General features: G+C 42.1%; 1 protein-coding gene across 1 annotated transcript in view; it reads right to left on the bottom strand.

The window, feature by feature from the left end:
• Positions 1-355: 355 nt before the first annotated feature.
• The window catches only part of PSMD1 (proteasome 26S subunit, non-ATPase 1), an 81,917-nt gene continuing 55,154 nt past the window's right edge, over positions 356-27,118 (bottom strand). The window contains exons 18-25 of the mRNA XM_064516751.1: positions 26,585-26,701; positions 16,538-16,640; positions 11,009-11,178; positions 8,663-8,755; positions 6,970-7,062; positions 4,387-4,533; positions 1,400-1,554; positions 356-565 (exon numbers count right to left, since the gene is read on the bottom strand). Of these exons, the coding sequence (XP_064372821.1) occupies positions 1,408-1,554; positions 4,387-4,533; positions 6,970-7,062; positions 8,663-8,755; positions 11,009-11,178; positions 16,538-16,640; positions 26,585-26,701 (870 nt within the window). The 3' untranslated portion in view covers positions 356-565; positions 1,400-1,407. The remainder of the gene's footprint in view (positions 566-1,399; positions 1,555-4,386; positions 4,534-6,969; positions 7,063-8,662; positions 8,756-11,008; positions 11,179-16,537; positions 16,641-26,584; positions 26,702-27,118) is intronic.

Genomic DNA, 27,118 nt, shown 5'->3' on the forward strand with positions numbered 1-27,118 from the left:
AGGGGCAACATCACAGAGATAAATTTGGAAGCAAACTTGGTTGCTGGCAAGCAGAAACCTGCCCTCTCTGTAGCATCAGTGCTGTGGCTGGGCCAGCTTGGAGTTAGTGACTTTGCTAAGTCTAAACAAGTGTTAGAGAAAGCAGTAGTGTGCACAGATCCCAGCTTCTGTGGAGAAGTAGAATCAGTCACAGCCTTGCTGGAGGGAGATGCATGTCTCCAATGAGCAGCCACCTGATTAGGAAGACAAAGCCTGGTGGTAAATTGGCTCTAATTTCTAAGGTTTGGGGTGAGGAGAAGAGGGGGCTTCCAGGCCTCTCTCCATTTTGTTTTTTTAAGCAGCAAGTTTTCTGTCAAGAGTTTTTAATATATTTATTTGAAAACAAGGTTTTGTGAAAGAGTACACTAAATAGCATATATCTGTTCTTCAACCATAAAACATGGACTATCAGCTTTAGCTCAGCACAGATGGGGGCTGCATGCACTGAACAGCAGATCTCGATAGGTAGGTCTTCACGTCTGTCTTTCTGATATCAAGCATAGTGTCTTCTTTAGAGGACGTGATCCTGGAGGAGGGGGAGAGAGAGACCAGAAAAGCAAATGCATTTAACTAAGGCTTCTTGTGGCTGGCCCCACACACACATACATGAGTCTGCCACTGACGCAACATTTACAGTTTTTAAGCAAGAAGTTTGTTTTCCTGCCTGTCCACCGATTCAAGTACACAATCATTGCTCTTGGGAACACTGGGACATGCCAGCCCATATTTGGAAATAAAGCGACTGGGTTTCTGCCTCTCAGTGAGAAACCTGCACATCATTTCAGGCACTTTAGGCAAGAAACCTGGGAAGTGCACCATTCGTTGCCTGGGATAGACCTACATGAATTATTCAGTGGGGCTCAGATTGTCACAGAGCCCGTGACAGGGGTGTCTTTAAATCCTAAGAAGAATTGTTGGGAGCCCAAGACTAAAAAGAAGGGCAGTTCTCTTTTGACCAAACCTGCCACACTGAGGTTAAGTAGATGACAACTTTGTTACACAAATCACTTGCCCCTCTGGGATCACTGAATGTGAGCCAATTATTCCCAGCTCAGCTGTTGTCTGAGACCGCACAGGCTGCTCTGACTCTGCCCACTGAGGTTCTACTCAAGAGTAGCCAAGTCTGAATGGTTAGAGACCAGGCCTGGCACGACTGGGTCAGGTCTGATCCAGAAGAGGGGCTTCATTTCCACTGCTACCAAACTCTTCAAATCAGGACAGAGCATGTGTTTCTGAATCTGGTACAGAAGCAGTCAAGGGGCAAAACCAAGAATGCTGGGCACTGGCAAATGCTTTGGTCGATCCAAAGAGGCTTTTCCTTCACTGAAATTAACAAAGGTGACTGCACGCTACACTGTACCTCAGGTCTTAATCATCAATGTACTCAAAGGGCTCCGGTGGTTCAGGTTCCTGCTCCTCTTCCTCGATCTTCGGACCATGAGCTGCTACAGGTTCAACCAGCTCCTCCATGTCCTCACTGGTGTCCTTCAGAATGATGATGCCTCCGATGGAAAGCTGCAAGACAAGTGCAGTGAGTGTTAGGGCTGCTCACCTGTGCCTTGTGGTGGAGTGTTTATAGCCATGGTGTTATCCTAGGCCATATGAGACACCTTAGATTCCTGATCGGGAGGAATGAATTCTCAATTCACCCCAAAGGGAGAAGAGGGTCTTCAAGAGCTAGCTACAGATTACATCAAACAACTACTGTATAGGCAGTGACAAAAAATCAGTTGCAAGAGGAGTGGGACTAATATAAAGATTTACTCAGACTGATGCACATCAATTTACATTTCCTCACTTGTATGCGACTCACATTACAAGCTCATTTGAGCTCACTGAATTTCCAGGCCAAATGCTCACACAAGGGCTTCTGAAAATCTTAGTGGAACCACCAGCCATTCATACTCACATCTCTGCAAGGAGAATGGAGCAAGTGAAGCTCTGATTTCATCTATTTCTCCATGTATAGTCATACATACAGCACTACTTCCTTGTGTGCTTGTTCAATTAAGAATTATTCCGTGGTATCCAGCAAGAGAAACAAAAAGTAGTTCCTTTCTCCTGACTGCTCATGGATGGAGAAGTCACAGCAAAGATTACCTGATGGTGGCCTTCACACCCAGGTTTGCAGACCCTTCGTATCAGAAATAGCATTGTATCTGCTGATTCTCTGCTGACTGGGTCTGTGCCAAAGGTGTGACTTTCCCAGAAAAAGGGGACGTTTCAGAGAGCAAAGCATCTCTGACACCCACCCGGATGCCTGCCTGATATGTGGATGGAACAGACAGATCCTATGAGGCTACCTTTTGAATTTCCATTAGCTAAATCTCAGTTCAACAGAAAACAGCTTCTGGATTCACAGCTTTACCCTAGTTGTGAGTCCAGAATCCTAATCCCAGTGTGGCACTTTCCACATGAAAACGAATTGATTCATAATTGCTTTATGAGGCAACATAGACTTTTACAGGGCAACAAAGCTTAGTGAAGCCTCTCTGTGTAGCCACCTCCCAGGAGGCTATCTGAAACAGAGACTAATCTGATCACCAACTTCCACTGACTGAGGAATCCTATTAACAGAACCTCGTAAGACAAAGGGGAATTAATTACAAAGATCACAACCAAACATCCTGCCAGGCTAAAGCAAATCGGCGCATCTCCAGGACTTAAACATGAAGTGCAAAAAGGCAGCGCTATGTCATGCCTGGCTGGAATTGGAGCCTTGACCACATCAGGATTCCAGGCTATAAACAGCGTTTCAAAGAGGCATTTTACTCTGGCATTCTCCATGGCAGAGCAAAGCTCCAGAATAGCTCCATTCCAGGAGCCTCCTTGGTTACAGACCATAACCCCTGAAGGAGAGAGAGGGAAAAAAAAGCACCGTTCTGTTCTCTTCAAAACCTCTTTGTAGGGGGAGTTAAGAGGAAGAAATTGCATGCCCCTTGCTAACCAGCTCTGTACTAGGACACGGCTTCTTTTAAAACTGAAGCAAACGGCTGCCTACATTCACATTACAGCTGCATGACTGGACATTTACTCGACGGCATCACAGATCTTCCCAACTGAAATACCAGTTGGGTCACCTCCTCTCTTTAAAGGGTAGAAACTGAAAAGTCCTTTGACAGATTTGCTAGAGGAGACATTTCAAAAGGGGATGATGCACAGAGGATTCCAATGTGCTGATGGAATTCCAAGAAATCCATTTCCTAAAAACACAAGTATTTTCCTGGAGAAAAATAGCGTTTCTGAACACCACAGTTTTCCCGTGCACAATCCTGCAAAACAGGAAAGTCTAGCATGTTATAAATAAAAGCCAGAAGAAGCTGACTCAGGAGGCTTGCGCCCAGGAGCAAGCTTGTTAGTTTTACAATACATTGGAGCATCTCACAGGGCAGTTAGGTAACCTTTGGGCTAATGCCAAGGTCTTTTTCATTCTCCGTTTGACAAACACATGCTATATCTTCTCTATGTTAGCAGAAAATGAAGGCACTTTTCTAAGGTCAGGTGTAACTGAATAATAAATTTGTTTAATGCAAAAACAATTCCATTTAGGTATAAACCTCACTGCAGAATAACAAGACACCAGCACAGGTCATGATGTATTTCACTGCATTGACAACAAGTGTGTAAAACTTTTCAGCTCATTATAAAGATCTGAGATCAGTAAAAGTAGGATATTAGAAAGCAGAAAAGCCCTTAAACATGTTTTATTCCTAGACCATTTCTAAAAGATAGGAAAGCCATCTAATTTCTAATATTGTCCATGGCATAAAGTCCTCGACTTCTTCTGTCAGCTTCTTTTTAGCAAATGTCTATCTCTAAATCTTGTATCCTTACAGCTTATATGGAACTCTTCAATCAGTCTTTCTTCACATTCATGCTCCTGACAAGCGTGATGGACAGTAATCTCAGCACAGAACAAACACAGAGTCTTATGAAAGACAAATCCATACTATAATTTGCTGCAAGTGCAAGTGAATGAAGATGTTTATCATGGCTCTGTCTTTATGACCCCAGGAATATCATTAATACACAAAGAGCATGTCTGATTGGTTTCTGGGTCACAGTGTCTGAAGAGTGCAGAAGAAAAATAAAGTGGCATTAGCATGATGAAAAGGGTTGAGGCAATTCCAGCTTTCCCCCAACTAGAATTGCATTTGATCATTTGAAGAATGAGACTTAAAAAAGCAAATATGACAACAGCAAAGTTGCAAATCTCTAAAAACACATTAGAGTTATGTATCAGTTGAGTGGTGTTCCCACATACACACAGAACTTTGCAGTTCTTACACATGTGCCCAGCACTGGAAATGCCCTGTGAAGTGCACAATCTGGGAGGCTGGCACTTACTGGTTTGAAAGGCTGATATCGGCAGCTCTCCGTCATGGTGAGAACTTTGAGCTGAGCAGGCATGACTCTGGCTGGGTTGTCCAGCAGCTGGAAGTTGGGTTCAGGCTCTTTTTTCTTTTCTTTTTCATCCTTCTTTTCAGTCTCATCCTGCAGAGGGGAAGGACAACATCAGCATGCTTTTAACAGCAGTCTCTAACCTTTCCACAATTCAGGAGGGTAAGGTACTAGCTGCTATTCCTAACACAGGTAGTAATTCAAAAGCATGGTGAAAAGCTATTCTCCTGCTGAGGAACAAGCTGACCACATGTCTATCAGCTATACCACCGGCAATACTGATGTGAATCTAGAGTGCTCTCATCAAGGCAAAGTCTAACTCTTGACTGCAGGTGAAAAAAAGTTCAGCAGGAAGGGACAGTGGAAAAGTTTACCTCTGGATTCCCTTTCTAATACTTGCTCTGTAAACTCAGTCACCACTTCTGTTCACAACTTAAGCATCTTTAATAGCATGACTGAGCACATGAAAATTGCTGAAAGCTGCCCTGATCTCTTCCCAGCTATAAAGCTGTTGCTGAAATTTCACACTGCTGGTACTGACAGCAGCTCAACCAAAATGACGCATCCCAGTGACTCCCTAGGGAATTCAGATAACCCTTCTTAGCCACTGACTCAGCAGCTGGAGGCAAAAGCTCAGACAGAAAAAGCACAGTCTCATTTACATACTTAAGAACATGGGTCATGCTTTCCTTCTTGCTCAGGAACATCTTTGAGTTGCAAATAAAAAAGACTGCAGGAAAGATGGAAACAACCAGGAATGAAGTGATCAAGAAAGCAGGCATGGAACACCACCAAATGGATTGTACGTCTTGTAACAGCAGATGGAACTTTCTCTGGCAGGGAGATCATTGTGTGCACATCACTTGGAAGCTATGGATTGCTAGTCACATAACAGGCATATGAGAAAAACAGGAAAGCAATTAGACCTCCAAAACCTTTGGACAATGGCAAAACACTCAACTCAAACACAGCAGGTGGCAGCAAGCTCCCTTTTTACTATCCTATTTTTTCTGCTCAATTCAGCCAAGAAAACTTTTCGAACAGCTGAAGGGTGCACACACACCCAGACACAACATGTGAATCCTTTCTAATACATTGCTTCCTCTTGCCGCCTTTACTTAACTGTAGGCTGTAAAAATCTTGGAAGAAAGATTCATCTGTTCAGCATGTTTTGCTTAGCATATAGTGCTGTAAGAATAACTGAAAGCAAAGGCAATGTTTGATGGCAAGGTAACATCGGTGAAGGACCAAGATGACAAAAATCAGCGATTCAACCGTGCACACATGAGATGATTCATTTTCTGAGTCAGCTGTAAATAGTTCAGTGCAACAGCATTAATACCTTCCAAACAGTACCCTGAACCTAAGATGTGGCCACCACTTAAATAGCTGTAGGAAAGCATTTTACACATGCAGTTTTGATCTTATGCCACACTTCCTTCACATACCATTTGTGTGTTTCATTTTCAAATTAAAAAGGACAAAAAGTCCCTGAACACAGCATTTTTCTCATACAGAAGTTAAACTGGAATCAAAAAGGTTTCTATTAAGCCTATCAGCATAACACATTTCCAGCTTACATTTGCTGTTCATACATTTGCATCTCTTAGGAGAGCACAAAAGAAAGGTCCTTTGTCAGGTTATATCAAGAACTTTAGCCACCACCAAGTATTTCCCAAACTGTATCAACCACTGCAAATTTATTATCCAGCCATTTCAGCTTGCTCTAGAATGACAATGTATTTGCAGATGAGGAACACAAGTTCCAGTCTCAGATCTATGAGCTGATATAAATCATCAGAGAACCAAAGCAATCACCATAGCATAGAGTAGAGGAGGGATCCTGTGCTCAAAGCTCAGCTGGTCCTGAGCTTGGTGTGGATGCGTGTTTGCATTTTGATAGATAGGCAAAGCACATAAGAAATCGCTGCCAAGAAGGTGAACGGGGGTTAAATGTTAACGGGGGTTAAACATGCGTAAAAGCAGAAAGTTTAAACTCTTCAGCAGTCTCAGTTGAAACAGACATCACCAAGCAAGTGCTACAATATTGAGTCCTTTTTCAGAAGGTCAGCCAGAAGTACCAAGAACATGAAGTTAGTTAAACTTCTTCCATGGTAATAAAAAAAGTACATGGATAAGAGATAAAATTCCCTTGGTCTAGAAACATGAACATCAGACAACAAAATAATGCACAAAACATGGAATGTTTATGCAGTTAAAGACACACATTCATCAAGACAAGCTTCTGCCTTTAAGGAAGTAAGTTACTTAGCATTATCAAGGGAGATTTATTTCTCAGAAATAATGAATTTATAAATAATAATGCCTCTTGCTTTAGTCAGGACACACATGCACAAGAAAGATGCTAAGGAGTGTATGTAGTACACTGAAATGTGTTAACACTGCGCTCAAAATTGACTGCAATGTTGGTGACAGCAGGGACAGGTTTAAGTGGGCGTCTGCTTTCATGTCACACCTTCCACATTTGTAGGGGGTGGCAGACAGTTAAGTTCTGACATTTTCACTCACCACTTCCATCTTCTCCTCTTCCTTCTTCTCTTTCTCCTTCTCCTTTTCCTTCTTCTTGGCTTTTGCAGTGATGGACAGCACAGCAGTGGAAACCTGGATATGTCAAAAGAGGAGGCATTCAGCACAGCTGTGACACTGTATGCAGCGCATCAACTACCCAAGCAGAGGAACCAAGAAAAGCTGGTGTTAGGTCAGTTCTCAGCACAGGTAATAATAAGGTCAATTACATTCTCTACCCACTGTTCTGTTTAAGAGATGAACATGGTGCCACCAAAGCAAAAAAATGACGCAGACAGAACCAAAGACCCTCTGAATGCATATGCAGTCGCATATGCAAGAGGATGGCAAACTTCCTAATTTAGAGAGTAATCATTACTGTTTGGGTCTCTACATGAGATTTGTTTGTTTGTTTTTAAACAGGGCAATGAATGGAACTGTTACGGGGATACCTGTTGCCACAGTCTCAAAGGTAAAGAAACCTTGATAGAGACACTCTTCGTAATCACCTACAGCTATTCTACTGTCCTAATCAGACAGCTATCTTTCTCATAGACTTAAAGTGGATGCACAAAATGCCCTATGGAGGTGAAAAGCTTTGGTACTTCTGAGCCAGAAACTACCAGAAGCAACATTCAGCAAAGTTGCTCAAAAAGAAGAATTTGGCACATCTTCCTCCCAGAAAGCATGTCTCTCTATCCACAGTAGCTGTATCTGTAAGGCAACAGCTTCCTCAGAGGGACAGGGAGCACTGTATTTGTCAGGTTTCTGGCGAGACTTTCTGGGCTAAATGCGGTCTCATGGCATGTTTCATTCTGGTCAGGGGAGTGAAAGAGGAGGAGTGTGTCCAATTCACGTCTTATTCCAAAGGCGAGAGTGTAGCTATGAGCAGCTAGCTTTGCCTTTCATTAGAGTTCATTTCTGTGTTCCTTGGCTGTTCAGAAATTTCTCCGGCCTAGCATTCAATTCTGATAAAATGATTTACAATTTTCACACAATGTCATTCATCAGTATGACATGCCTGAGGTCTTCACTGCTGCAATTGCTCCCTAGGGACTGCTTTGCCTGCTGCTGTGGTCTGCTTGACAGCTTTTACCATCTTAAGCCAGTAGACAAATTGATTCCACTGCTGTCCTGCTAGTCATCCAACAGTTCTCACCTTTTCCTCTTCTATACCTAGATAGTCTCAGTTACACACTTACCCCTCCTGTGATCCATGGGCCTGATCACTCATATTCTGTCACATGGCCCCACTGTCCCTAGACCAGGTACGTTTCTGCCCTTGCATGTGGGACTATTGGAGACGTGTTCTCCCTAATACTTTCAATGTTTGTAATGTGGCAGCACTTTGGAGCCCAAGTCACAGACAAAGGCCCCATTGTGCTAGGTGCTCTACAAAGACGGTACACGCATACATATCAGCAGGGCATGGGAAATGGTTTTAATCAATGCTTCTGCTTGAGTAGTGGAGACAAGGGAGGTTCCAGCCACTTAGTAGCACAGCAGTTGTACGCCATGATCAGCAACAGTCCCAGGCTCAGCAGGAAAAAATAGCCAGAATTCTCTTTCAGAGACAATAGTGCCAGCCAATTTTTCTTTCGCTCTTTAAATTCCCTATTAGTGCCATCAAAGTCAATGTTTATACTAGGAGGGAGAAGGGGTTAGTCTATACAACACAGAAAGCTAACCCAAATACCTTTTCTTTCTCCTTTTCCTTTGGTACTTCAAGAGGTGGGGGATAGGCGAACGTAGAGGGCTTGCAGTTGGACTTGTACTGGACTTTCGGCATCTAAGACAAATAGTTTAAAAAAAATTGTTAGAGACCAGAAAAGCAGGGAAAAAAATCCACAACAGAATAATTACTTTAGCTTCATTTTCCTTCCAGCAGAGATGAACACAGATCATCTTAAGAATACAAGCTTCCCCTTTTCTCCCTCCGGAAGCTGAGAAACTGTTATCAGTGGCAACAGTTCAACTAGAACAATGTTATTTAATTATTCTATAATTTGACTCTGGCAAGCTCTCCTAGCCTTCTCCATGTACTCCACGCTATTCACACCATGCTTTGTTTTCATTGTTTCGATGCTTTTGTGGTTTTGATGTTGCTGTGCCTGCTCATATTAATGTAAAATTGGTTTAAGAGGTAAGTGACGATCTGCTCTGTCAATGCACGCTAGGCCAGATCAAGCACTGCCTGACATTCACCTCTTGCAAAAGGACAATATGTTTTGGGGGCAATGGGATGTTTTTTGTTTTGTTTTTTAAATCACTTTTCCACACATTCTCCTTCTTACTTTTGCCTACCTAAACAAGGCCAAAAGACATGCTTTGACAGCCCATCCAAGTTCTTGGACTGAATTTATTTCTGCAGGATCTCAGCTCTCTTCCTTTATAACACATCATGTAGCAATAAGGGAACAGGGACTGCTCGGAGGAAGCACAGTGGGTGTGGTGCAGCCTCTAACACACATTCAGCTTGTAGCTGGTTTTAGCAATTGAGCCAAGTTAGAAAACAACCTCACCTAAAGCCCTTTGGGCTCCCTAGAAACTCTAGGGGATGGGGAAAGGGAGTCAAAACAGCAGTACAGCCAAGCAGCCAAAAAGGTTCTGCACGTCTCATCACTGGGGAGGTGCAGAGACGAGCAATGACACAGCCCATATAAAATATTCAGGACAGAGAGAAAAATGGCATTTTAGAGCAAACCTCTCCCTTCAAACAGCAAGAATTTTCAGCTGTGTATAGACAGACTTCATACTCAGCACCAAAACAGGTGGAAAAGAGCATCCTAGAGCCAAACTTTTGGTCCAGGGGGGCTGCAATCCAGCAAGATAGCTCATTCCCACAGAGGGCTTCGGCAGAGCAGCACAAGCCTACGCACGCTCTGTGCATCACAGACCATACCTGCAGCAATGACAGGAGGAGTTTGCACAGCCCAGTGCTTCCACTTTCAAATGCTGTTTTATTTCGCAAAAGTTACTAGATCAGTTCTTCAGGTCAAGGAACCTATTAACTAAGCCAGCACATATAGAGTTTGCAGGGGCTATACCACAACTGATCAGCTGGAAGAACAGATGCACAGGAAAACTGCAGCACCCACAACTGTTTGGTTTCACGTTTACTCCCCCAGGAATCCAAACAGACCCTTTTCTCCCACTGCTTGCTTTCCCAGGGGGTTTCTTTATCTAGTTTTGACAGTGTGCTGCTTTAGTGTTCACCAACAATATAACGAATTTCATAGCACCTCATGAAAATCTCAGCTGGTGATTGCAGAATCCCACCTCTTTATGCAGCCTGTTCAGCAAGAGAGGCACTGCGTAGCAGAGTCTGATACCAGGTGATTGCAGAATCCCACCTCTTTATGCAGCCTGTTCAGCAAGAGAGGCACTGCGTAGCAGAGTCTGATACCAGGTAAGAAAGAGGCTATTGCATAGAACAAGCCTGAAAAGGGACTTAAAGTTGTAGTGATGTATATAGTCACTACAAGGAAGTCACCTACAGTGCAACTTTCTCTCCTCCAAAATATCCATTCATCCATATTTCTCCCATCTACACTGTGTTATATAATCAAAATTGAGATTTTCTCCTAGCGTAAGAGTGAAACATCTTTCATGCTAACATTTAACTGTAGTCTACATAGTGGAGCACCACATAACTCATCTGGGAGACACAGCTTTTTGTTGTTGTTTTTGTTTTAAAAACCACCTTGACCTTCTGGAGTGATACTGGGGTGCTCTCTGCCCACATACACTAAATAAAGTTCCTTTCCTTCTAAGTGACTTTGAGATAAAGGAGTTAAAGTCTGCTCTTTGTATTTCTCTTATCCCCATTCCCCCCACCAGCATTATTATACTTGTCTGAGGCTTTATCCCAAATGGATAACTACAATTTAAGCCCGATTTTCATATTTCCTCCAATTGGCACCATTTCTGGCACAGATAAGCTGGAGACATCCAACAAATGCATTTACACACCTCCCAGGCCACTTAAGGCAGACTTCTAGGCTGCTATCAGCAACTTTTCTCCTGCCCACTCATTACGTACCTTAAGATCCTTGTTAAGGCCAATGACACATGTTGGGGTGAAAGCCAGCGACAAGAAGTGAGACAGAGGGAACCAGAACCAGAACTGGGTGAAGACCAGCACCCCCACCACGGAAGGCATGTGAGTATGTCCAGTTCTTGACTGCAGTGAAATAGTTACATTATGGCCCCCTGTGAAGAACCATAAATACAATAACTTAAGTGAGGTTAATGCATCCCTGGGTAGGTACTCCACAAGGACAACTGAATGAAGCATCTCTAAAACAGCTGCTGCGAACGAAGGCTGCAGTGTTGTCAGCTTTCTCCTCTGGAATACACCTTCCTCCTCAACTGATCCTGTGATCTCAGCTTATACAGTGAAACTGAGGGGCAGCATAACCAAACTGCTCTAGGCAATAGATATTACCCAAACACAATCAATGGAGATGGCCTCTCCACACTCATTTTGCCAGAAGGTAAGTTAAACAGAAGTGCAGCTGGGGGGAATTGGGGGGGGGGGGGGGGGGTGCAAGCAGACAAACACCTGCCATAAGCAATTTCAAAATAGGGTATATAGATGAACCACAAGACACAAATCACAAGGAAAACAGTGCATACAAAAAGCTTTTCTTTCTGTGGCTGTCTCCCTGAATTGCTAGTGTTATACAGAAGAAATATGCCTACGTTTTCATCCTACACTATCTCAGTAGAAAAAAATGTAAACAGCAGCAACTTCAGAAGTTGCTTCTAGAGGTTATCAATCTAAGCAGCAAAGAGACAAGCTCCTGCAGTTTTTGCAACAAAATTAAATCTCTGCCAGACAACTAAGTCTTTAGCTTTATACTTGCAAAGCAGAGACCAAAACAACTCCGTATGTTGATGTAGTACAGAAACATCCAGCTAGAAATCAAATTGAAAGATTGGGCTTGCAGACAGAGTGAGAAAGTGTTAATCTGATCTTCAGTCTTCTGATGAACCCAGTGAATCGAGTTGAAGAGGGCACCAGGCAAGTCCATTACCGCTGACAAGGCCAGGTGCAGTGAGGCTAACTTTGTTAAAATGCAGTCACCCACTCACTCCAAACTCAAGGCACTTTGAAGCTGAAAAGCCCAACCAGGAGTAGCATTCCTCTGCCTTGCACAAACAGCTACCCGTAGCAAGGCCAGGCCTCAGTGGAGCTGTCTTGAGTTTGAGGCACAACCAAAATTAATTTTTGCTGCCAAAACAACTGAAACCCCTTAACGAAGCAGTAATGGGATCTTTGATATCTGTCAGTGTCAGAAAGGCCTAGAAGCAACAGAGCAAGATAGAAGATTTGGACGTGATCCTGTAAGATACTCGGCATACGCAGTCTCCCTGCTTTTTGGAGAAAGGCAATGCTACCAGTGCCTGCTCTGCTCACTGCTTCTCTTCATTACTTTCTTCCATACTGCTCTTATGTACTTGTATTTGAATTTACAACACTATTAAGGAGGGACCTGCCTAAGATGTTGTGCTATCCTCAAACATTGCGCACACAAATATCTGGTCTTCTCCCCCATCTTTCCTATGAACCTTTCTTCACTGCATCAGCCTGTAAGGGCCAGATCAGTCATTTGCAGATATTCTGGATAAAGCAGCCCAGGGAATATTAAACAAGCAGCTTAAACTAATTTTTTTTTTTTTTAAAATCAGACTTCTGGAATTTTATTTTCCAAATTTATTTTTAACCTTTAGAATTCTATTATCCAACCTCCGGAATTTCCTGGCTGAGCAACAGATTTCATATTCAAAAGATGCTGTCACACTACTTCTTTCTGCTGTTCTATATCCACACGCACTCCACCCTCACTCCCAGGGCTTTGTGGGGAGCAGGAAAGGTGGAGAGACACGATATTGCACAATTGCGATCTATCTTCGTGATTAAGCAGCAGCACTGACAACCTGGAAGGGAACACACTCCAGGCCTTTGGCTGGATGGATAAAAGCTGTGAGATGGTGTCGGACTGGGGAGGGGGGGAACCACCACATATGCACAAAGATTTTCAGAGCTCCTTGGTAGTGCTATAAGGTCCATCTCCCAGAAATTATAGTGCTAGAGTGGCAAAGTTGCTGGAATTAAAATGGCTGTTCTGAAGGCTGTGAGGATCTGCTAGCTAAGTGAGCATTGGTTAACAAGGAGGAGCAGATGCAATGCAACGAGCAAATGCTGATGATTTACACTTTGATGAACCTGCTCTTTACATAGTCAGGGTGGTACTTTCGTAACATCCATCACATTGTCCTACAAACTTAGTTCCTTCAAAAAGTTTTCGGACAGAACAAATGCTTTGCTGATAATACTGCGGCAGAGCCCATACCGAACAGCCCAGGACAGCACACGAGCGCAACGCTCATTAGATAAGGATCCCTCACAGGCCTTGGAAATAAGCCTCCAATCCTAGCCTACATAGCATCCCATTTTCAAATGATATCATGCTGTTTCTTTCTTTATCAGCAAAGACTTACAACTCACTTCATCTAAACAAAAATGAAGGCAACCTGAACTTAGTGCCAGCCCAAAAAGGCCAAAACCTCATCCACTTAGCCATCAAAGCCCCAGCAGAATCCATTTCAGCATGTGCCAACAAGGTGATTCACATGGGCAACAAAACATGGGGTAGCCCTGGTCTGATGGATAAAACACCAACAAGGGTAACGGCTTTTGTTTCTAACTACTAAAGTTCGAGCCAATTTTACATTAGGAGCCTGTAAACAGGGACAGGCAGGAAAAAGGTGGGAAACAACATCTGTGTTGATGAAGGGTTAAAGTAGCACTGAATTCAACACATGGGAGGGAGGCCCATATGCATCTAAGCACCTTTTATACTAAAGTCTGTAAGATCCAAAATATAACACATCACATGAAATTCGTATTTGGAGAGACAGCAATTAGGAGATGGGCAACTCTCTTCCTCTGTCATTTGGATGACACTTTCTTTTCCATCACTCATCACAACTGTCACCAGAACTGTGGAGGATTCAGTACATTCACCTTTATGATACCCAGTGATACAGTTGGTCCCCAATCATTGCACCACTGACCCCACTCAAACTTCTCTTAAATATCCAGAAAAGGATACTCCAGATATACTACATAAATATTTGCTTAGTGACTGCAGTTCCTCCTTCATCCTCACTGATTGAGAAATGCTGCATTAAGAACCAGAGAGGATAGCTAGAGTCCAGAGGGCAAAAAAGTTTAAGTAGATCAAATGCTGAAGTTTAATTAGATCATCATATCCCTTTTATAGCACACCTTGACAAATACATATTCCAGACAATAAAGAAAGCTAAATTAATTTTGCAAAGAACGGAAAGGGAGTTGTCAGCCTGGAGTGAGAGAGCATGTTTGCATATGACAGGGAGAATTATAAAAGTTCAGAGGTTTGGGGAAAAGAAAACCTAGTGTGCCTATTTTTTAGTTATCTTATTAAAGAAACAAAAATGTGGCTGCTGTGGCCTAACAATTAGACAATGGCCATATTCTTCATTTCTATTTCAGAGCTCCCAAGGCACTCTCCTTCTTGCATGAAATTGAGTCCACCGACTGCCTTGCTGTCAGAGCAAGAAACCCACCTCCAATGCATCACTTCCCAGTCCCACACTGGAAATGCTGCACTTCTGATCAAAGTCTGGCATTGAAAGAGAATTACACTTTTCTCTTTTCAAAAAAAAAAAAAAAATTTACAAGTTCAATTGCCCTAGCTATGTCAGATGACACAAAGAACCTTTTCTTCCTGGTAGTGATAAATTCTACAGCTCATTGTTTCAGATAAGCATTTGTGGGTGTATGGGAGAGAGAAAAAGAATTTGTTCTTTTTAAGAATCTCTAGTGAAAGCGGCAATAGGTTAAGAAAGGGTTCACAGCCTTCCCCACCAGCACAGCAGTTTCTATAAGTAAGAAATAAAGAAGTAAGAAGTTGGCACAAATCCACATGTGGTTTATTAAAATTGGATGCTTCTGGTTTCCAAGTCATTATACAATACGTGAGTGACACAGGAAGCAAATAAGGTTTTAGCTGCATTTTTATGATTTAATCCTTAAAGGTAGGAATTCAAAACAGGTCTGCACTGCTGAGAGAAAAATTCTCTTTGAGCCAGCTAGGCTCTGGCTTCCCAGCAACCCAGTATAAGCATGGGAATGACCAAAACTAGAGAAACAGTCTTGTGCCAAGAATACTGCTGAGCCTGAGCTCTAGGAGGGGTACCTTGGAAAGAAGGTGGAGGATAAAGGAGGTCATTCATGTTCCTTCCTTCTCTGGCTAGCCCTAGTCTTAAAGCACAGAGCAGCCTAATTGCCATATGAACTCCAAGGAAAGAGCTTTTTAAGGACACTTCCATGCAGATAGGTGCAGGCAGCTCAAAGTTTTTTCTCCCTCACCCTCCCTTCCAATGGGCTGGGCACACAGTAATTTCATACAGACACTCTGTAACCACATAAGCACAGTGCTGTGCTTAAGCCGTACCACCAGACAAATATTAACCTAAGACTGTCTTCTGCTTATGTGACTTCTGGGCTAACCTTAATCTCAAGAGTACAGGGAAGAACAGTTTGTGTCCACTTTTGTAGGCCTACCAGGGGAAATAAGGACATGGAGCTGCATGGCAAGAAAAGGCCACAGCACAGGGGATGGGAGAAGCTGTGTTCGGGTGCACAGGTCAGCACTAGAAACTTGGAAAGGGAGTACTGTTGATACCTACAGCACTGTATAAGCCTAAACTCCAACAGAAGGAAAAATTCAAAACAGAACATGGTCTGCCCCCTTTGCTTACAGAAACTTTCCTTAAGGCTCCCTAAGGTCCTGCAATTTAGCCCCTGTGAAATGCTAATGCCCTTACACAAACCTATCTGTGGCTCGACCTTTAGTCATTAGTACTTATGTAGTGATGTTCCCTAGACTAGAAGGCAGCACCCTTTCTGAGACCAGCACTAGCTCTTCCGAAGTAACACCAATGCAGTTAATTGTGCTTGCCTCTTTGCATAACACCTCTCCTCTAATAACCAAGAAAGAGACAAAACCTAGTTACTAAAAAACTTATTTAATACATTTAATTAAAAAAAGTTTTAACTGGTCACATCAGGTTTTAACGGAAAATGCAAATTAAGTTTACAAGAGGACTGGATATTGCAAGGTTTCCAAATTTCTGGAGAAGCTGCTTACATGCAACAATGAAGCAGCAAATAATAAGAAGCTATAATGCTACAAAGCGACATTCAGGGTGACAAAACAGACCCAGAGCAAAAAGATTGTATTTGTCCAGATTTCTGGACAAGATTTCTGCCCCAATGACTGGACTGGGTTTATTCTAATTGAAGCACACTGATATGAGCTGAAACGACAAACCAGGGTTTACTTCTTTAATTAGGTAAAATGACCTGAAATTAGAGATTTCTTGCTGCTACTACATAACAGGCATAAAAGCCAGCACCTCATCTCCAAATTGAAATTTGGAATTATAGCTATTAGAAGCATTCTGTAGTCAAACAAGGGTAAGAAATTTTGACTGCTTTAAGTATTTGGGGAGTTACCTGCATCCAAAATGCCTTGTGCCAGGATTGCTCCAAACTTTGCCATAACATCGTCATGCTTATCGTTGATCACTTTGGAATACAGCTGCCTGAACTGGCTGACCTGGATGAGAAAAGAAAGAGAGAGATTATACAACTGACTGGCACGAGTCAAATGTTTTGTCTTTAGCACAAACATTCTGAATTTCTGTATCCTAGGATGACACTTGCTCTTTCAATGGTTTTAATCATTGGTGATATAAGTCATCCTACTAATAGTTAATTACAGAGGTTTACCCCACTGGAGGACACCCAAAAAATGATTTTAAAGCCATCAGGATGGGCTTGCAACTAAACCACCTTGTGCAGAGGTCACAGGAATAGCTTGTGCATCTCTGAAGCATCACTGGAATAATATACCAGCTGATAAGTTTGTAGCAAAAACCACTATATGTTCTTAGGTGCGTGACCCTCCACTTTATTAAATTTCCTCTAATTCCTACTGCTGAAAACCTCAAACCTATTCAGTTTTTCCTGTACGATATTTCTGCTGTATTGATAATGCCCCCATGATGCGTCATTAGCAGATTTTGCTACTGCACTCCTACCTTTTAAGTCAAAGTCATTAACGAAAGTATTTAATAATGTAACAGTTTATGCCATGATACATTTACCAATGTCTTAAGCGCACATTAGCAAGGGAAATTACTAAACCTTTGCTTATATTATCGTCATTGCTTAAAACAGCTTCATCTTTCGTTGGTTCACTAAGTGTTGAAGAGACAGAACAGTATCACATCCAGGAATATCCAAGGCTCTATCATAAATTAATAGCATATGCCCTTCAACATATACAGGTGAGAAACAATACAATTCTAGTAATCTTTGTGGCTGAAAAAAGCAGACCAGGCAATCCCGCTCTGCATCCCAGTCAAAACCTGGGAAGCTGCTTCAGATATATCCACCACACATCTGGAAGAATCTTTTATGCTTCCTCCCTAAATTCATTTTGATATAGTTATCCATATGACATTTTGTTTCCATTTTTTGTTTTCATACCAAGCTTTAACTTGGCATGCTCAAAAACTAAGGAGGTCTCTTCAAAAAGGCTCCTTCCAAGATATCTAGCTTCTCCCCGCTGCTAGTCCATTTTGTTGCTGGTACCCAGGTCCTCTTCCTACATCTGCAGCTGCAGGTAAGAGGACAAACTTCTAGCTCAGGACAGTAGGGCCGGACACAGCCACTAAATACACAGAGAAGCTCTTAGTATTTCAAATTTGTTTACAGTTTGCAAGTATAAAACCTTAACACCACATAAACCCCTAGCCACTTTTCACAGGCAAAGTACATGCTCCTCTCCAGAGAGGCCAGAGATCTCTGCTCGGTGATGAGTGTCTGAAGAACGATCTTACGTTTCAGCTGTGAAACACTCAGTATCTGCCGTAGGCAAAGAGGCCAAGCTTCAAAACCGCCACTGGGGATGTACTCTCACAGAGCCCCTGATGTTACCACCAGCCAACTGTACCAATGCAGGAGGCTTAAACACACAGTGACTAAAACTCAGCGAGTCCTCTGGCTGATTAGGGAACAGCAAACGGCCGACACTAGGTACATGCAGAACGTCACAAGCACCACAGCCACACGAATCCAGGCAGCTCCCACCTACAATACAGTACCTAATGTACGGAAACGCTCAGACACTCTTGCTCCCAGGAGCTGTCTTGGCCTTTCTGGGATGGACAGTGCACAGTCCCAGAATCACCCAACCGCTAGAGTCGTAAAGCCGTCTAAATGGGGAGCATAAAACAGTTGCATAAACATGACGGCTCCAAGAATAGCTGCTGCTGTCGACCTGCTTTTAAGGCAAGGCCAGAGAGCATACAGTACCAGCAGCAGCATTCAGGTGTTTCTCCTGAATTTATATGGTTTGTCCTGGGGAGCAATGAGAAATCTAAAAATACATACAGAAAGAATTTTGCTGCCTGTGAAAGGACAATTCACACAACTGAAGTCAATGTCACGAGAACTGGGTTGGGAATTACATTTTAGTAAACCAGGATTCAACAAGGTCAAAAGAAAAAAAGACTGAAACAAAACAAAGAGCTGAATCGGGGATAAGTCAAACTCAAAAGGCTTAAGTCAAACTTAAGAGGTTTCTCAGCAAAACGTGAGATTGTATTCCTCAGTAAAAACACATCAGAGCTACGAGGTAACACGGTGAGGTAACGATAGCAATACATTTCATCACATTTCACTCGCAGATTCTTGACCAGAGGCAGCAAGAAGCTCAGACACTACCACCGAGATTTTATGTCAAACAGCTGGAACGGGAAGACCACCAAGGTGTTGCCTCCACAAGCCCACGAGCGCTGTATGTACACAAGAGTCACAACGCTGCTCCGCCACCCAGCACGCTTGGTGCACGCTTCAGGCCCATGTTCTTCGCAAAGTAGTTCTCAATAGGCATCAACTCATCACACTGTTTAAAACACAGGTGCCTTAAAGGAAAAGGCACTCTCCACTCGATACCTTTTCATCCTTTGCCCTTGCAGTAACTAACCCAGCTGTAGTATTCGTCAGCTCAACCCCTTTAGCACTGATGACATCTGACCTGATGAGTTTTAAGCTGGTCTGTGACAGAGTGAAGAACATGAACATTCGTATCAGGAAATCACAACCTGCTAAATGCAATTGTAATAAAATTACTTTCTTCGTTTCACGCAAATGGACAGTCTCACAACACAGAAGCAATAGATCAGCCAGCCATCGTTAAACAAGGGCAGTAAAGCTGAACGGAACACCAACTCTGCTGCAGAACAGGAGGGATTTATTAAAAGCAACAGTGGAAAAATCGCAGGTATTTCCATTACTCAGTCTAAGCAAGTCCAACAAGTTGTGTGTTAATATTAGCTCTCTATTCATCAATCCCCCTTTGCATTAAAAAGTTGTATAATTGTTCCTCCCTGACCCCAAAGGGAAGTGACTTACATTTCCGTGCATTTATTAATGCTAAGCTAAAGGAGCAAGGTACATTTTCAGAGCAGTCACACATACAGGTGTGCGGCAGGGAGACACCCTACACACAATATACAGTTCCTTCTGGCTATACGGACCAAACTCTGCCTCTGCTTCACTCTATTTATACTTTTTCATGCTTTCCCAATTTTTATTTATAAAAGCTTACACTGTGGTTTATGTGCTTAATATAAACAGTTTGTTTCTTATGCCTGACCTCCAGCACACCAGAAAAATACCTTAGTTTGCATTTAAGGTATTACTTCCCCTTGCTATTCTCAGGTTTTGAGGCAGAGTGCGTCCTACCAGCTGGCTCCTTCAGAAGCCCCACTGACTTCAGTAACCTGAAGTGGGGCCTCATATGTTATCAAGGGCAGCCACATATGGACTAGATGGAAAAAAAGCCTTCACGGGGGGGGGGGGGGGGGGGGGACACACTTTCAGTCTCTTCCAGCATTACTTGGGACAGATGCACAGAGACAGAAGCAACGTGTAACATTCTTTCTCTGGTTGAGCTGAACAGTAACATTCGAGTGCCTCTGTTCAGAGCACGCTACTGTGTTCCTGCGGCTCCGGGCTCAGCTTTTGGGGCTTGGAATATTTATAAAAACAGACAGATGTTACAAAGCTCTGAAAAATCACTCATTAGGTGGACTGTAACCTGGAATTTACACAGTAATCACATCTTCAAAGAAAGAAATCCCAGGCAAAACGAGGAGACATTCAGCAGAACTGCTAACGTTCACACTGGCGTCTGAAGTCTGACCGAGGAGCACCTCGGAGGACAGGGCAAAAATCTCTCGTCGGGAAATGCGAGGCGATTCTCGAGCGCAGGAAGTGATTCGCTTCCGGTTGAGGGTGGCCAGCAGCCTCCGCGAGCATCGTTTGCCTAATATGGCTTCCACGGCTCCTGCTCACACACATATACATTAATACTGCCAGAGCAGATGAACACCATGTCGCTGGCACCAAGCCCACGAGGAGCCCACCAGCCGTGCCACCAGGACACAAAGAAACACAGGGAACCAAATCACAGAAACCCGACTGCTAAAAGAGATGGGGTCAATTGCCACCTCTCTGGGCAGAAGGCACAAACTGAGGTGTGCCATCAGGGAGCAGGCTTTTACAAACAAATGTCGAAAGACTAAAATAACAAATAGTCCTTCTGCCCTCTACTTTTTAAGTACAAAATATCTGGTGCTACAGCAAGAATATGCTGATTTCAGATCAATTCGGTAAGGCAGAGATGCCTGTGGATCTTGAGCCACGGACCACTGCCAACCCTGGAAAACTGATGGAGAAATTATGCCCTTATCAAAGTCTTACTTTAAAATCAGTGGAAACAAAGTTGATCCACTCCAGAGTTGGGAGACTACCCATCCTGGCCCTTGGGAACCAGGCAAATCCAGACCGAAGAACTGACCCAACACTCGGATGCACATGCTAAGCCTTGGTGCTTATTCAGGCTGCTCCAGTAAAGGGAATGCTTCCCAGGAGCGGGCATTTTCGGTTGGGTCAGGTCCCAACTGCAGAACCTTCCTCGCTGCGGGAGACTGCCTACTTTGGCTGATCTAGCTGTGCCGGTTCAGGAAAGTGCTGCCCTCACACAGCCATCGCTCCCTCCCTTTGCAGGAAACAACTGCCCCAGAGTAAGTAACAGGATATTCAAAGCAAGATGCCAAATGTTGCAATGAAAAATAGAGGCACAGACAAATATTCAGTTCTAACTTTGCTGTTGGGGCAGTCACCTCGTACAGAATGGAGCAAGATGTCAAAAGACAGCAATATCTTCAGCCATTGAAGCAAAATCTGCCAGAGTTTGTCAGTAGAATCCTTTAATCTGCTACTATTTTTCATTTAAATCAGTGATAAGCACATCTCAAATTATTAAATAGGTTTAATGTGCTACAAAACCCACAAGGTCTGTTTCTCCCTTGAAATCTCCAAGCATTTGCAAAATTTTCTATCATTTGGAAACACCATCAAGAAATTCATTTGGGCAACTTTCAGGAGAACACTAAAATGACTCATTTCATCTTTAGTAACAATACACACACACACGCACGCACCCCATTCTGATACTTAATGCTGGCCAAAACTACGTGCCACCAATTTCAAGTAAAGCCAAATACGTAGCCTTGGAAACACTGAAGAAACAACACAGGCTTTAAGATGCGAGAATGATACAGCACAATTTCCTTCCACAAACCTGAGAGGCCTTTTTTTTTTTTTTTTAATCATTTAATAGGTTGTTTATCACCTCTCCCTCCACCAGTCATCATCGTGCACCCAGAGTCCATGACGTTCTTTAAAAACAAGACTTAATAAACAAACAATTAACTAAGGGAAATAGGGTCAAATGATGCGCATGATGCTTTTGGCAAATGCAACTTCTTAAGAGCAAGATTATCTAGGAATTTGGCTTTTAAGAGTCAGGTTTTAAAAATCGCTTGTGTCCGTTACCTATCCCTCTTCTTCGAAAGCTGAAGTTATTCTCTATGGGACTGCTCTTTCCAAGTATGCAAGAGCACACACTGTGCAGGAGCAACTGCAGTAACAGGCTTACATGAAGGAAAGCTAAGGTGCTACTAGAAGATTGCAAAAGTCATTCCTGTCTCTTGAGAATCAGACCTAGCAAGACCTATCAATTCAGGTAATCCATCTCCTGCTGTTCTTCAGACCTGCTGGGAACTCTTGAAGACAAGCTCCGAGTGCAGGCGTAGAACCAGCACACCTTTGCAGCACCCCTACGGAAGTGCCTCAAACCTCTGGGCAGGGATTTCGGGCACGCCTGGTGGAGGGCTGCCGCTGCGAGGAGCAGGGGGCCTGAAAGGCATCGGCAGAGCTGCCTCTCAAAAGGTTCAAACAGGTAACACATTCATGTCAGGCCACTCTAGGAATCAAAACCTAGGACAGCAGCAGCTCACAAAATGTTTAAAACACATCCACAGAAATGTCTGCACAGTGGGACATGCAAACATGGAAGATCTTCCTATAAGAAGCTGTTAAGACCAGCATGGTGGTCTGAATGGTCCTTTTCAGCACTCAGAAACCGTTTGGGGTTTTTAAAGAGCTCAAGATCTGAGGGTGACAGATACAGAAATCAAGAAGCAATGCCCCTTAGGAGACTCCTACAGCAGGATTTATTTTCTGTAACACAGATTTTTTTTCAACACTGATGGTGTAAAGCCCTTCGAGAGAGAGAGTTTAATAAAATGCCAATTTGCAAACCATCACCTATAGAAATCCTGGATCTAAATGGGGGGGAAAAAAAAAAAAAATCAGGTGCTTATTCCCTAACAACACTTTAAAGAGAAAGATAATATGCCAAGATGATCACAGAGGGAGAGAGGAAAAACCATGAACTTGGTTATTATCCTCTCATTTTGCAAGATGACTACTCTAGCGCAAAAACAGCAATAGTAAATCAGATTCAAGATGTTAGACATGTAGTATGTCTCCCAAATTGCTTTCTTAATTGCCCTGTAGGTCACAAATACATAATGAAGTTGTCATGGATTCCTGTTACAATGATCTCATCACATCTATAATTTAGGATTCCATTTCACAAAATAAACTTGTTACTGCTCTATATCCTGCACTAATATTGCTCTTAAGTGTATCAACAGAGGTCAGGAAAATCGTGTTTACTGCACCTGGGGAATCATGTTGCAACTCCTAAGAGACCAAGCCAGTTCTATACAAGATTTGCAAACCCTTTTTGGCCCTTAAGAAGCTTTTAAGTTCCAGGGACCTCCAGACCATGACAAGTCTTTATTTAAACACTCCTAGAGGTGAGCACGACGAAGGAGGAAGACAAGTACAGAGGTAAGAGGAGAGTAAAGGTGATACAAAAGTATACAACTACATTCTCTCACAATGAAAGTGATTTTTTTTAATATCAAAATACTTTGATTTTTACCTCTCTACCTACTATTGAAATGCTGACATTTCAGCACTCAGATCTCAAAAATCTGTAATTTTTTACTCCTGAAAAGTTTGAAGTCATCTTTTTCCAATACTTGTAAATATTTTTTTTTTAAAAAATACTTCTAAGCCTCCTTTCCTGTTTAACCTTTTTAGACATATATCTATGCAACATGTATGCAGAAGCAGTAAATACATTTTGCAATTACTACCCCAACTAGTACAAAGGAAGGACTGTTGGTGTTTGCAGAACCATCAGTGGTTCCACACCAGATCCTGAGCAGAAAAAAAAGTCTACTGGAAAGTCATCGCAGTTGTATGAGCAGACATGGTAACTTATTTGTTATGCTCATGCAAACAGAAGAGTTAGGACAAAGCATGTTACTAGGGAAGTTTGGGAAACAGATTACCATCCACTCCCCATGCCTCAAATTCCAATGCCAAGGGAGGCAAGGGAAGATAAAATGCTTAAAACAGAATTTAAGTAAAATCTCTTGGGAGGTATGAAAAAACAGGACTTGCTCTAGCTATTTAAGGAATATTATTTGCTATCATCTTTGTAACAAATTATCAGAGAATTTAAATCCTTATAACCCAAAGCACTCAGCTTGCAAACAAATCATTTGTGGGAAGAAGACAGACAACCAACAAAAATAAAAAGTAATGACAGGAAGCTGGTCAGAGTATATGTCACAGTCTTAATCAAAATCACTGTCTCCCACATGCGAAGCATCTCAAAGTATTTAGCAGTAGTGAGACAACGATCTGAAACACGCTTAAACGTAAAATTTAGCTTCTTCGGAACTCTATCAAGAGCACCAATACGACTCGTGGGACACAAATCCAACATGCTCCTCTCACTAGCTGCCTACGTAGCAAAGCAAGAACTCACACACATCAGGTTAGACACTTTGGTACACAGAGTGCAATTTAGGAATCTAATCAGACTAAAATATGTCACTGCAATCCAAAAATGGCTGGTGATCTGAACTCCGCCCTTTCACATCGGATTAAAATATTTTTTCTTCAGACTGGCAGACAGCTCCAAAAAAAGTTTCCCATGGATAATAAGTAATTTAATCACTTGCATATTGCTCAAAATATATGGAGGCACTCCTTTTACCTTTGAGCAAGACCTCATGACAATTATAGCTAAATTTGGGGGTGATTGCTTCCTTCAGAACAAGTAAAATTGATATATTCTGGGTTTAGTTCCTAAATTAGCAGATTATTTCAGGGATTCCTCATGAGTCTGTAGGGCTCTCTTTTTTTTTTTTTCTTTTCTTTTTTTTTTTTTTAATCTGCAGCACTTCCATGTTTGGGTAATGAATTGCCTTCTATATCTGTATTACGTAACACAGCACAAATTTTGACTCATAAACAGGACTTTAGCATAAAGCTCTTTCAGTTCTTTTCCCTATTTCTTAAACAAACCACTTAACCCCGGATTATACACCTCATCCTCTATTTGCCAACTAATATTTAAAAAACCAAAACAAACAAACAAAACATTTAACAACCCTACATATTACTGCGCACATACCTCTGCAGTCAGAGTTACCAGGATTCTTTGGGGAAAGAGATTTGCCTTGTTACCTAAAATGATCCTTATTTTTGCTAGCTGCTTTCTTATCTCTGCTTTTCTTCAGGACTCTCAGACTCTTTCACTTAACATCTCAAAGAACTGAAAACTCACTGGACAGACTTAGCAGGTAATCCATGACAAACAGTCTCAGAGCTTGTCTGACTGCTTCAGAGCATTCTCTGCAATTCCCATCCCAAGACGATTAGGGTACTTTGCAAACTATAATGAATTTATTCACATAATGCCCTTTAATAGAAGCATCATCCTCATTTTTTTTTCCAGGTGGGAAACTGAGTCTCAGGAGAGCTGAACAATTCGCCCAATGTTATAGATGTACACAGAGGAATGATTAAACCTGATCGCCTAAATTCAGAGCTGGTATTACAACCGCCCTTGCAGGAAGGATTAGAAATCAAGGAAGAAACAATAACAGTGAAAAGCAGTCTCCTTCCACAGAAAAGAATCCCTCAGCTTCACATTGCAGAGACTTCGCATCTTGGAGGGTGAAAGGATCCGACAGAAGTCTGTTCTTCTCGACTGGTTTATTCAGTTGAATTACAATTCTGATAGTATAAATAACATTTCCAGATTCTGCCCAGGGAAAAATAACATTTTTTTTTCTTAATAATTATAGGGAACAAACTGTCTGTCAGCAAATCCCCATATTCTGTGGCTTGGAAATACCAAGATACCTGTACTTGCAGAATTCTCTTGCCTCCTTTCCAAAGGAAAACTTTCCACTGGAAAAAGATAGAATTTTTCTCTTTCTCCCCCTCCAAAAGCAGTAAAATGAGCAGCTGTTTACTATCATAGTTCAGTTTTGAAAATGACATCAATAAAAGCAACCCATACATGACAGATGAGCAGCAATGCACCAGCTCCAGCTCTGTCTCAGCACTCAGCAGAGCAGATGAAATGTGGAATCTCAGAACTTCTATTAATGCAGACTTTTAGTCTGTACAAATGTTTGCATATTATCATCTGTCATATATTCACAGGGCAATCTATTTTTAAAAGCTAAACACAGCACATGCAATCCTTTTTGCCTTCTGAGCAGAACGAAAAAAATCCATTAAGAAAAAAGGTATTTTGCTACACAGCGACTGAGCCGCTTCTGACGGAAAAAATTGTTTCACCTGAAAACTACAAGACAAGATGCAAAAGAAGCACAGTCTTAACAGCACTTCCCTGGACAGCAACCACATCCAAAACTGAGTTCAATATTGTTAATAATATTAATAAAATACAAATAAAATTTAAGAATGGTGTTCATTAGCTGGTGGAAGCCAGTCACTTCCATATTATTACAAGGTAGTTTTACACCTTTTAAGGTACAGTGTATTTATTCATGTAACATCTAGAGCTAAGATGCTGCTGTCTACCAGGCACCTTCCAGTCAGCATGCATCACCTCCCATTCAAAAGTGCATGCTCTGATCCACACAGGAGTTTAATGCCAATGCTTACATACAGCACTAAGCACACGTGACTTAGTGTCCATGACCATTTTTCCACCCGACAAGTCAGTATGTAACCCATTACCTTTGGGCAGGTAATCTCAGTCTGCTGGATCATGATAAGGGCAGATGCAATCAGAGCTCCTTGACGTACATAGTTCACAGGATCGTTTGTCATTGGCTCAAGCAAATTAATTGCTTCCTAAAAAAAACAAGAAATAAGCATTCAAAAGTTAATACTATTGTTTTCAGTACTCTACAATTCAGTACTCTAAGGCAAGGTTATTAGATTAGGGCTATCAGATATATTTTCTGATATACTTTGCTCATTCTTGCTAAATGAAGCATAAATCTGCATTTCTGTGGATCTTCATCCAAAACTGTGAAAAAAAACAAAAACAAAAAAACCCAACAACTAATGGATGGACCAAGATCTACCAGCAGAAACAAGGCTGTAAACACATGTATTCAGCACATTAGAAGTACTGACAATGGCATGTATTAAATACTACACATAAATTATTCTTTCACTTTTTTTTTTTTTGCTATTCTTCACAATGAAATACATCACTGTTACCTTCATTTTTTGCTCAAAGAACAAATGGATCAGGGATATCAA

This window comes from Dromaius novaehollandiae, chromosome 9 (assembly GCF_036370855.1).
Source record: "Dromaius novaehollandiae isolate bDroNov1 chromosome 9, bDroNov1.hap1, whole genome shotgun sequence".
In the NCBI taxonomy this organism is placed as follows: Eukaryota; Metazoa; Chordata; class Aves; order Casuariiformes; family Dromaiidae; genus Dromaius; species Dromaius novaehollandiae.